General features: G+C 39.5%; 1 protein-coding gene and 1 pseudogene across 1 annotated transcript; both read right to left on the reverse strand.

The window, feature by feature from the left end:
• Positions 1–4,792: 4,792 nt before the first annotated feature.
• On the reverse strand, positions 4,793–9,312 carry LOC148740811 (muscle, skeletal receptor tyrosine protein kinase-like; annotated as a pseudogene).
• Positions 9,313–10,362: 1,050 nt separating this feature from the next.
• Positions 10,363–11,919, reverse strand: LOC148740812 (uncharacterized). The gene has a single exon (XM_088731139.1). It carries the CDS (start codon positions 11,542–11,544, stop codon positions 10,531–10,533), a length of 1,014 nt encoding a protein of 337 aa, XP_088587265.1. The 5' UTR covers positions 11,545–11,919; the 3' UTR covers positions 10,363–10,530.
• Between the last annotated feature and the right edge of the window lie 1,081 nt (positions 11,920–13,000).

Below are 13,000 nucleotides of genomic sequence, written 5' to 3' on the forward strand. Positions count from 1 at the left end.
AATTGCCCCATCGCTAATGACTAATGACTCTCTACAACAGCTGTATCGAGCTGGGGCGATGGCCTTGTGCGTGGAAAATGGGAGAGTGGACGCCAGTGTTTAAAAAAGGTGACAGACAACTGGCGAAGAACTATCGTCCCATCACGTCCCTTGTTACCGTAAATAAGACATTTGAGCATATGCTCAGTAAGCAAATCACCGGGCACTATGATCCAACTCTCTATCAGAGAATGACAGCTTATAGAAGACATCATAGCTGTCAGACGACTCTACTTAGACTCGTGGAAGACTGAAAATCAGCTGTTGACAGAAAGGAACTGGTGTACATACTGTCTACTGACTTGAGTAAAGCCTTTGACTCTCTTAGCTATTCTCTAATCGTAAAGAAACTCGAGGCCTATGGCATTGGACAAAATTCTCTCAACCTTCGTAGATCATACTTTGACAATAGGCTCAATAGAGTGAAAATAAAAGGAGTGACAAGTGACTGGAAAAGGATGGTGCTTGGCTGCCCGCAAGGCTCGTCCTTTGGCCCCCTTCTGTGGAATTTGTTCCAAAATGATATGTCATTTCATATAAATAATTCTAATTTGAGCATGTATGCCGACGACCATCAGATGTATGTCACGGGGAAGAAGCATGACGTTGTCGCGCAAAGTATCAAGATACATGGAGAGAAAGCTCTATCCTGGTACAAGAACAACTATCTCTCAACCAACCCAGTAAAGTTCCAGCTATTAACGATCAACCCGAGAAATGTTGACAAAGTCAACGACAATCAAAATTTTTCTGTTGATGGTCATACTATTAAGAGAATGGGGGAAATACGGCTTTTAGGAGTTCAAATAGATGAAAAATTGAGTTTTACTAGTCATAACAGTGATCTATGCTCTAAGGCCAGTCAAAAAGTAGGGGTCCTAGTGCGGCTACGCAATTTGATACCCTGTAATGCTAAACTATCACTTTACAGGTCTTCAATTCTGCCCCATCTAACCTACTGTCATTTAGTATGGCGCTTTTGTAATGCATCGGATCGGAGAAAGCTTGAGCAGATTCAGGAGCGAGCACTTAGGGTGGTGTACAAAACTAGATCAGCGTCCTATCAAGAACTGCTAAGTCGCGCCAAACTACCGACGTTGAACAATCGGCGCCTACAAAACATTGCCACTTTGATGTTTAAAGTTAAGCCCAGTCTCGTACCTGAGAATATTTCTGACTTATTTAATATAAATAACACTCAATATAATCTACGGAACAGTGACTTTGAACTGCCAAGATTCGAAACTGTAAGATTTGGTAGGAATTCTATTAGATATATGGGACCTCTCATCTGGTCGAAGTTACCAAGACACCTAAGAACGATAGAAACTCTAAATTCGCTCAAGAAGAACATAAGAAAAGTCGACCTTTCAACTCTCGCTGAAATTTAAAACTTAACTAAATAACTTTATAATCTTTTTAATTATCTACTGTAAATAACTATCATCTACATATGTAAATGTATGTGACTTTTAAATTTTTTAGTGTCCCCCATTAGCTTATAGCTAAAAACATAGACACTTAAATAAAGTTTCCTCGCAGGCCTGGATAGTGTGAAAAGTGAGGGATCGTTAGCCTTTGACACTTTGGAAGCTGCTGTTCATACTATCGGGTCACTAGGTTAGCGCAATTGCTCAAATTTGTCATTTGTTATGAAAATGACCCAGCGTGCATGGTAGTCATTAGGTTTGATTAATATTGGTCATAATTTTTTTATTGTATATGCAGGCATGTCTACTGAATGGATTAAACGCACCATCAAAAGGCTCCGATAAGCCAAAGTATACCTTAAGACCGATTACAAGTTGCATGTTACCGAGGAAAGCCCTTGCGTAGATCACTGCCTGGCGTATGCGCTGTCTTCCGACGAGAAAGCCTTCCACGCCACTTGTACGCACCAGCATAACATTATCTGTAAAAGATGTGAGGATACCAAGTCAGTGCTCAAAGGGATATCGTCAGTCTTAGCAACGATCGACTGCACCAGGTGACTACTAAATAGCTATTCATCAGCAATTCATGGCCCTACTAGTACCTTATAACTAATATGCACATAGTTAGTCATTTAATACGCATACAGTTGTTTGTTTGTCTGCAACGAATCAGATTTCATATGACTGTCGAAAAACTAAGCGCAAGTAAAGAGAAAGACTTTTAACAACTACAACTAGCCAAGTAGGCTTTGAAGCAAGGCACATACGGGCTTCACACGTCAGACTGAGTAAACGCATTCGATAGAACATGCAAATAGGTTAAGATCGCGACGTACTTGACTGAGAGGTCTAAAGAGCAAGTCCTTGACCAATAGGAATGTAAGCGAAAACTTAAAATTTGATTATGATCTGAAATATGCTATATAAGATTCAAAGTAACGTTTTAAGGCACTATTTTAACCTTGGACTATTGTTTGTGTAATTTTACCTCTAGATACCAGGGACAGAAAAAGGACCGCGAGTTCGACATTGAACAATCCTCTGATCGTGGAAGGCGCATGTGGTGAGGATCATTAACCAGGAAAGGGCCAAATCTAAGATCCTTGATAACCTAGAAAAACACCAATGTCTTATTGTCTTGGACTGGGCGATGAAATAGCTGCCGAAAAGATTCCACGAAACACAGTCGGAATAGTTTGGGGAGAAGGACATATGCTGGCACGTGTCAGCTTGCATCACATGCACAGAAAATACGGATATGGAATTTGAGGTAACTGGTATTTGAATTTTCAGAAAGGCGGTAGTCAGGAGCGGTCAGGAGGAACGTATCGCGAGCCCTTGTCAAGTACCTCTATTAAGCTGTATATAGTATGATGCATTATTCAAATATACAAGAAAACGATGATAATATTGGATTTGCACAGTCGATTTAGGCAGCTAAAAAATTGTGCTTTTACTTTCATGATATTAGGTGCGTATCCTGGTCCACATTTTTGACACCTGCAATCAAGATTGGTTTGCTGTGGCCTCGGTGTTGGAGAGCGTGGCTTCCGAGATAATAAACCTGGCGCCTGGAGTGAGGGAGTTATTTCTGAGAAGTGATAACGCGGGCTGCTACTATAATGCCGGAATTCTTTCTAGCGCCGCCGTTATTATCGCACATCAGGGGCTTGTATTGAAGGACTACAGCTTTAGCGAGGCAAACAATATAAATAGCAACAAGTCTGGATTCTACCACGGTTTTCCGGCCTCCCTATTTACCACAGTTTGGATGCGTTGGTGCGTAGTGTTATGACGGGCAATGAATGTTTGATCGAGAAAATAAAAATAGAATTTACTTTAAGTATCACTGCACCCAGGAAAAAATTAATAAACAAAGTAATATAATGTACACCTCTTTAAAAAAATAAATGTAAGCAGTCTTCCCTTAGCTTCATACTCTAATCGTCCGGCACACCAATTAAAGCATTTCAATATCACTTTGATTGAAAAATGTCAGAACAGATCAAGGCTATCAGTTTTCTTACCATGGCGTCCATGATGGCTCACACAAAATTCAACTTCTCACGTACTTTTGAAATGTTCAAAGAGCCTTTGCAGTTAAACTCTCATTGAAAAGTAAACGCGAGTCAGAAAAGAAAAGAGGGCTTCACAATCGACATTTCTCGCACGTCATAACAGTACTTAACATTATAATAAACATTCAGGCACACCAACGCGTGCAAGCTGTTGGAAACCGGAAGGCCGGCATTTGCAAACCGTGATAGAATCCAGTCTTGTTACCGTTTTTAATTAACACTTTCATGAAGGACAACGAATAAATGCAATATCGGCTGGGGAAAAAAGAGGAGAAACTCACCGAACGGGCTCTGCTTTACGGTAAGACGAAGTGAAGGCTCTTCAAAACAGCGACTATACTCTGTGATGGTTTCGCGCCAGTCTTCACATTCGATGACGTCATGCCCCCCAGCAGATCGCTGTTCCATTTGCGGTTTATATTTTTGGTGGTTCCGGCGAGATAGCGTAAAGTAGAATGGTACAGCGTACATACAAACAGTGCAGCGTTGCGTAAAATGACTCAACGTAATGTCGCATGGCATAGCGTACACACAAATGGTGTATCGTTACGTCGAATAGCTTTGCAGAACATCAGACGCTCTCGATGAACATTAAATTGCTCAGCATTACAGGAAATATTTCGATGTTGTGGCAAATCGTCGAGCTTGCTTGTGGCGTGACGTGAAGGCTGAGCTATTTCACGCAGCGCCACACTGTTTGTGTGAACGCTGTATCATTTGACATTACGTCGAACTATTTCAGTCAACGCTACCCTGTTTGTATGTACGCTGTACCGTTTGACATTACGCCGAGCCATTTCGGGCAACGCTACACCATTTGTATGTACGCTGTACCATTCGACATCACGCCGAGCCATTTCATCCAACGCTACACCGTTTGCGCGTACGCTGTGCTACTCCCTATTACCCTGAGTCATTTGACGCAAGGCTCCACCGTTTGTGTAATGTATTGCAAATGAGTGCTAGACTATTCGCAATTTAGCTGGTCCATTTCACAATTTCATGTTCCAACTCGACATGGGCAACAAGACCGTTTATCATTTGGCTAAACTATTTATGTTTAGGGTGTTCTGTTTCATGAAGGAAACCCAGAATGTCTATAATCTGGTCATGCCATTCCTTTATTAGCTTTGCTATACTGCAGCTGATCCTTAAACCATCTTGTATTTACTGATCTAATTGACACCCTTGTATTTCTGGTGGTGACGGACGCCCATAGAATCAGTCACATAGTCGTCTTCCTGTTTCGCCGATGTAGAGCTTTTTGCAATAAGTGCAAGTTATGCAATAGATGATGTTTGGCTGAGATGCACGTGAAGTGATCAGTGATCTTAATGGATCGTTTGGGTCCCGATATTTTTTTCAGTGTATGGACGAAAGGACAAGTTTTGCATCCTGCGAGAGCGCATTTAAAAGTGCCGTGTTGGTCATTAGTTTGAAATGAACTTCTGAGACGAGTCCCTCGATTCGAGTCGAATCGTGTTGATTCAACAACATTGTCAGCCCCCATCGCACACTTTTGAAATATTTCAAAGTGTCTTGCAAAGCGATATCGGGTATGACGGGTAATTGTTTACTCTACTTTAATTAATAGCTGGCTGCGAATCGTTCGGTTATCTTGAATGAATCTTGATCTGGGGTTAGATTGTAGGGCGTGTGAAGTGTTGTCCTTTACCCAGTGGATGGCTGGCCTCGGAAGACCCTTTGCAGTGCAGTTGAAAATAGCATTGGAACTGATCGAGACACTTTGATTCTTTGGACCTTCAACAATCTCAAGTATTTGGGCATCTGAAAATGAACACTGAAGCCTTTATGCACGTGTCGCCGTGGGCTGTTTCATTTTCGGTCTTCCTTTGGGATGTCAGGGCCAGCTTGTGTGAAATTCGAAAGAACTGGCAGGAAGAAGACTTAACGTAAGGGAATCTTGATGAAAGGAAGTCTGAAAACGTGTATGAACCGGGCGAAACTAAAATGATAGCTATAAATTCTGACAAGAGTATACAATTAAAAGAGAATGTGGATTAGTTTGTCTTGGTATATTAATGAGTTATACTGAGTATATGTGGCCTACTTGTGTGAAGGAGGCTGCTGCATGTCTCACCTTTCGGGCTAAAGAAGGCTGGCAAGGACAATTTTTTTCCAAGGATGTTTTTTGCCTCACATTGATATTCACCAAAATCTTCCTTCTTCACTCCTGTAATAAACAGCTGGCTTTGTACGCTTTCGTCGTCCAGAGGATAGTTAATGAGCTTTACCCTTGGGTTGGACTGTAAGGCAAATGAATCATTATTCTTGATCCACGAGATGCTTGGATTAGGAAGACCGGTGGCAGTACAGTTGAAAGTTACATTGGCCCCTATATCAGCACTTTGGTCCCGTGGAACTCTCATTAACTTTAGCGCAGCCCCTGAGGGGAAAAAATCAACATAACATCGTTAGATTCAAAATTCTTTGTTGTTATTAGAGATAATTTGGTGTGGAGCTGATCGAAATCGAACGAAAAGAAAATATTACATTTATTACATTTTTTTTTTGAAACGCAGAGATCAATTGTTACGAAACCTTGTATGCTACCCCCTTATGGTTATATTCCCGTATTCGGAGAGAACCATTTTGAGGGATATTGTCCCTTACCGGGGTAGATGTGCCTGCATTTTTTCCATTCATTACTACTGGTTAATTTTTTTCTCATGAGAAAACTTTAGAGAACGTATGAGTTATCATCAATTTTTCTTACAGACTCGCTTCGAATTCGTTTGTGCCTATGAGAGCCAATTGTTTATGTGAAGTAGTTAGATATGCATAGCGGTAACCAATGTTCCTGATTTATATTCAAAGTTTAGTTTTGTAGTAAAAGACCACGAATTACAAAACAATATAACTGATTCGTTATTCGTTTTCTAAGTGCAGAATTTCGTCCTGTAAATGTTGTATTTCGTGCCAACCATTGAATAAGAGAACTTCTCGAACTTTCCCTTAGCGATGAGTGTTATCTACTGTATTTTGGACTTGCCGATCTAAGCATTTGGGAAGTTTTTTAGATGCTATATATTCGGTCTGCATGGTATCAAAACTCAATGCACAGTATCTATATTTACATAACGTAAATAAGAGGTATGATAAGTTTCTTACCTAGGATCGTAATTTTAAATGATTTCCTTGTGCAATGCGAGAGGAATCCATTGCCGGCTTAACAAATGTAACATCCAAATTTGTCAGCCGTCAGATTTTTAAGCACCAATGAACAGCTGCAGTTTTCTTCAAGGTGGGTTTGAAGCCGCTGACAGTTGGCTCGAATGCTTCTTCCCTGTGGATCGTACCACTCGATATAACTAACCCATCTGTCCACATATTGTTTATCTAACGTTCTTTGTTCCGCTTTACAAGTCAACCTTATATCGGCACCAATGGGAAAACTTTTGTTTCCTGAACTTGAAGAGATCTTGACAACGGGTCTTACTGGGAGAGAGAGCCGGGGAGATGAAAATAAAATGTTTATGCCCATCTAAATAAATATTTGGTTTAAAATGAATAAAGGCTGATAGTTTCTAAAGAAACTGTTTGGGGCTGCGTCGGTGGGGGTAACGAAATAATTTGAATATATCAACAAAGTTGAAATGGTAAATTGGTCAACGTTACGATTATAAAAGCTGACGTTTCGAGCGTTAGCCCTTCGTCGGAGCGAATGGGGGAATTGTGGGTTGTGCGTACTTTTAAAGGAAGAAAAAGGAGCTACGTGATTGGTGGGAAAATGGCAACGAGAAAAACACGAATAAATTAGTGGAATGAAAAGCGTTTGATGATACCGGTGGGACTGAGACTGCCGGTTTGAAAGATAAGCTTTTGTTCAAGAGTTTTCCGGCTTTCCGTGCTACCTAAGTGTTGGGAAAGACCGCAGATTGCCATGTGTTGCTTAGAATGGTGTTTTTCTCGTTTCCATGTTCCCACCAATCACGTAGCTCCTTTTTCGTCTTTCAAAAGCACACACAACCCGCAACTCCCCTATTCGCTCCGACGAAGGGGTAACGCTCGAAACGTCAGCCTTTATAGTAGTAACGGTTGCCAATTTACCATTTCAACTTTGTTGATATATTCAAATTATTATGTTTTAAAAAGTTTCACGAATGACATCAAACAGATCATCGACAATCACAACAAACGCATCTAAGATACAATGAATATATAAAGTTCATATATTTTGAACTGCGGTATTAGATACGTACGGATGCACGATCCTCGCAGTAGAGAGCGCTATTTATGCGGTGGTCAGTGGTTCGAATCCCGTACAGGCCTGATTTTTTTCAGGTCTGATTTTCGCTATTGCATAAATAGCACTCTCTACTGCGAGGATCGTGCATCATACGTAAACGCATCTAAATTCATCCAAACACATCGATGACACCACAGATGACACCAACACAAAAGACAACAAAACTTGTAACTGCCGACAAAAGAATACATGCCCACTAAACGAAAACTGCCTCCAATCATCGTTATCTACCGAGCCATAGTCATACGTAAGGATAACAGCACTACTGAAAATGCATTGGACTCACAAAAAAACACTCCAGGACAGGATACAGAAACCACACTGCAACATTCCTACACACAAAGCCCAGAAACTCTACCGAACTCAGTAAACATATCTGGAACCTTAAAAGAAAATAACATTGAAAATAACATCGTAAGCGGGTGGTATTCTATAAATCCTGAGATCTGATCCTGGTGTCCGTTTCAAGTTGAGTCGCTTTGAAGAAACTCTTAAGATTCATTGCAATTTTTCACAAATATATCTCGTTTTGCCGGCTGGGTAGAATTTTTGAGCAAAGACTTTGGTCACGACCTTTCGGCGATAAATTACATTACTTCTCTCTTCTCTCTCGCTCTCAAATCACTTTCGTTTTTCCGAAAACACTTGGTCGCATTGGGAAAAACTGTGCCCTCTGTCTTAAGTACCACCCTCGGCCTACTGCTTCGGGCGGTATCCAAGACCTCAGGCGCAGTTTTTCCCAATACGGGTCTCCCGGCTGGTGAATAACATATATTCACTTTATTTCATAGCGCATCCTTTCATCAAGATCACCCTACAAAGGAGCAAGTAAAAGCAACCTTTCCGTCAAAGAAATATTACTTTTCATCTGCCGATCTGAAATTGTCGTCAGTCAACAAACGTAAGGAACTTGTGTCCTTATACCACCACAGAAACAAAGCGCTAATGCGTAACAACTTAACAAGCATTTAAATTTGCTGCTACCCCTATAGTGCAAATTTGTATGCTATATAAACGATGGTTAATAATATTCTTTTCACTAAAATCCCTTGATGATTTATTAGGGATGAAAGCATAGTCTTCGTATATTCCTAACTCAACAGATATGTATCTATGAATGTACGTGTGCATGTATGTATGTATGTATGTATGTATGTATGTATGTATATATGTATGTATGTATGTTGGCTATCTATCATCTCATATCCAAAGCGCGCTCGTGGAATAACTGTTAAATACATGTAGATAGATAAATACATAGGTAGATCTATAACTAAATAAATGAACTAAATTAAAGAGAAATATAAACCGATATACACCAATATATATGGTCTTACACCAGGAGGTTAAAAAGTAGTTAAGACTACTTACTTTTAAATTTGGGATTGCACTGTTCACCTCTGACGAAAGGAAGATTCCACAAAGCGCAGGAAATAGTTAATAGAACAAAACACATTGACGCCGCTAGAAGCCAGAAGTTACCCATCATCATGACAAGTTGATAAGTTTTTATCTCGTTGTAGATCCTGCGGACGATATTTTTTTTTGAAAATAAGTACAAAGTTAGGATTATCGCTAATGTATTTTATGTAGATTTATGCACCGCGGTAGTTAGGAAAATGAAATCGAAAAAATTAGTTTAAAGTTTTTCTTCTTCGTCAACAGTGACGACAAAAACAAAAGCGAAAATTGATCATGACGAAGTTCACGCCAATTCAATTCAGCTAATCTTTAAGGTGATACAGTGTATCATGCATCGTACACAAATATTACCCAAAAGTTATTTATCCATGAGTTAAATTGCTTCCCGTATTAGAATACGGTATTGTTTGGTTGTCTGGAACTTTTTGCCCGCCTGGTTGATTCAGGTTGAAGTATCATTATAAAATTATAAAGTGAATTGGCTTAAGGAAGGATACAACGTACCTTAGCCTATCGTTGACAAAAATATCGAAAAATTACACGATGATGAATTAACTAATTGAAACTTCTTGAAGTTTATCATTTGCAGGTCCAAAAGGAATTTGAATCAAGGAATTTTAATCTTTCGCGACATTTAAAAGTGAGATCAATTCCTGCTTCGTTTCTCTGAAGCTGATGAAAAAAGTTATGATTAAAAGAAAGTTTTCCTCCCTTTCAAAGTTGCGGCCCTGAAACGGTATATTATGGCGACAGTGTTTAATGTCACATTATCATATGTTTGTTTTCTTAAAGACCGGAAAAAGTTTCTCTCTGCAGTGTTTTTTTTTCTCCATCATATGCGTGCCCCCGTTTTCGGACCGCAGTAATAATAAAATAGTAGGTATATAAATCATAGTTTTTTTCCAGATCGAAGGAAAATGTCAAATTTTTCATCATAAGCTAGAACTGATAATTTTTTTTTTTTCCCGGAAATAAGGAATTAGCTCACCACGACCGAGTTCCATTTAAGATATATATTTTTAAATTTTCAGCAAGAGAATGCTGGCGACAAAAATTACATTTCAAGTTCCATAGGAAAATTCATTATCTAACGAGAGAATTTAAGAATAAACACTAGCGAGAAAAACACACAACGTTTCGATGACTCCATGTCATCATTCTCAAGTGAGAAGGGAATAAAAATGAATAGTTAATTTATACCGTACGAAGGTGGCAAACGTAAAAAGTTTAAAATATTTAAAATATTTAAATAAATAATTGCGCGTGTTGAGTTCATAAATGTAAACTATTAAATAAATAGTTTCGCGCGTATGGAATCCGATTGTTTGTTCAAAGAGGGCTTCATCTTTTTTATGAAAAGCATTTCATGAACTAAACAGTCCAGTTTCCCGGTGCACTTTTTAAGTACGTTGAAATGCTTGGTCAGGTCGCCGATGGTTTGTAGGCCGTGGTCGTTCTTTAGATGTTTGCCGATGGCCGAATTACAGTGCTCATTAATACGTTGATGTAAATGCCGGCTGGTGTACCCGACGTACTCTGCATCACACAGATCACATTTATAATTATGTACAACGCATTGTTGGCTAACTATAGGAGGTTTAGGCTCACGTACTCTGAGATCTTCACAGATTTTGCGACTCTTGAACATGGGATGAAGGGTGTGATCGATTTTGTTGCTTAGATCTGATAATTGCCTTTTCACTGCGTCAGCTGACTTTTGATCTTTAAAAGGCAAAACCACTCGGTGAACAGCATTCTCGTTGACGGATAATTGAGCTTGCACTCCAGGGTTTTCCGACCTAACTGAGGTGACAAAGTGAGAGATGGTGGAATTGATGAGGTGGTCGGGATACTTGAGGTTTGTAAACATCATCTTTAGATGATCACATTCAGATTTGAAGGACTCCCATGTGGACGACAGGCGGAATGCACGATTCAACATGGTCTTAAGTAGTGATTTCTTGTACCTTTTATCGACGTGGCTCTGGTGATGAAGCAATAGGCCTGTGTTTGTTGGTTTCCGATAAACACTAGTTTCTAATTTACAGCCTTTCTTGAGCACTTCCATACCGACAAAAGGTAACTTGTTTCCAGATGCTAGCTCCATGGTGAAGTGTATGGACGGACGGCAGTTATTTAGCGTTGATAATAAATCTTCTGCCGCTGGTACACTTGTGACAATAGCAAACGTGTCATCCACGTACCTTCTGTAAAATTCAGGGAGCTTGTTGTTTTGATCTAGTTTCTCTTCGATAGAACAGAGAAATGCATTTGCCATAAGTGGGCCCAATGGAGAACCCATGGCCACACCGTCGGTCTGCTCTTAAAGATTGCCATCAAATTGGAATAGTTGATTCATAGTTGCAACTTCTAGAAGTTGAACCAGTTCAGGCTTTGTAATGCTGAGGTCGTGTGTAGTATTAAACCAGTTGTCAGCGAACGCCTTCTCAGCGATGATTTCGATCGTTTCTTGAAGCGGCACATTAGTGAATAGTGACGTGACGTCATAGGATACCAGAATATCATTCTCGTCTATGACTAGGTTTTGAATCTCATCGGCGAAGGAGAAGGTATCTGATATTGTGTAGCGATTGCTTGACAGGGGCTTCAGTTTGTCATCAAGCCACTTGGCGAGGGCATAGTTGTAAGTGCCGGTGGCAGATAGGATAGGTCTGTTTAGTTCATGAACTGCTTTTCATAAAAAAGATGAAGCCCTCTTTGAAAAAACAATCGGATTCCATACGCGCGAAACTATTTATTTAATAGTTTACATTTATGAACTCAACACGCGCAATTATTTATTTAAATATTTTAAATATTTTAAACTTTTTACGTTTGCCACCTTCGTACGGTATAAATTAACTATTCATTTTTATTCCCTTCTCACTTGAGAATGATGACATGGAGTCATTGAAACGTTGTGTGTTTTTCTCGCTAGTGTTTATTCTTAAATGTCTAACAAAATCTAATGTCATTCGAATATTGAAACGAGAGAATTTGGCGTTAAATTTCACGCAAGAACCGATAATTTACGAATAGCGAAGTAATTCGTGCGACATCGGTTGTGAAGTGCAATTTAACACGGAATTCACCCGTCTGGTAACGTGTTTTCCTTGAAAACAGCAATAAAATTCAAGATAGATGTCTGATCTCAGTATTCAATGCACTGAAGTCTTCATTTTCTTTTGTAACAACATAACTACGACTTTTATTATCTTTAGTTGAGGTTTTATATATTGATCTCTTTATTTTGGGAAAAGAGAATGCAAGTAAAATGGTAATTTCAAAACATTTTAAATAGAAATTCCATAAACTTACCTTAGGGTTTAGCTACGAGAGTTGTTAATACACCAAGTATGAGGAAGTAGTGAAAATGGTAATAGGAAGTCTAAGAAGATATAGTGCGTGCAACCCTGAGTTAAAATAAACTCTCATATGAAGCGCTATTTCATTAATGATAGAATAGAACTCAGCAGATATCTTATGAGGAAAGTGAGGGTTGAAGTGACAAGTCTCAAGTAATGAGCCAATTGCAAACCCAGACAAGATCGAGGATTATGTTTGCAAGGCTTGTCTCTTGGCAGCAAATTGTAGAATGCTATTGTTAATTATTCGTAGACTGGTATGTTGTAGATAAGAGTAAAAAACAGAAAGATGTAAGCACACGCTGAGGAACGATGCGTGCGTGGGAAATCGCTTTGCGCGTACGTTGCTGCACCCCTGCTATACACTTTAATAGGTTACAACGCATTCGAAAC

Source organism: Stylophora pistillata, chromosome 1 (assembly GCF_964205215.1).
Source record: "Stylophora pistillata chromosome 1, jaStyPist1.2, whole genome shotgun sequence".
NCBI classification, from domain to species: Eukaryota; Metazoa; Cnidaria; class Anthozoa; order Scleractinia; family Pocilloporidae; genus Stylophora; species Stylophora pistillata.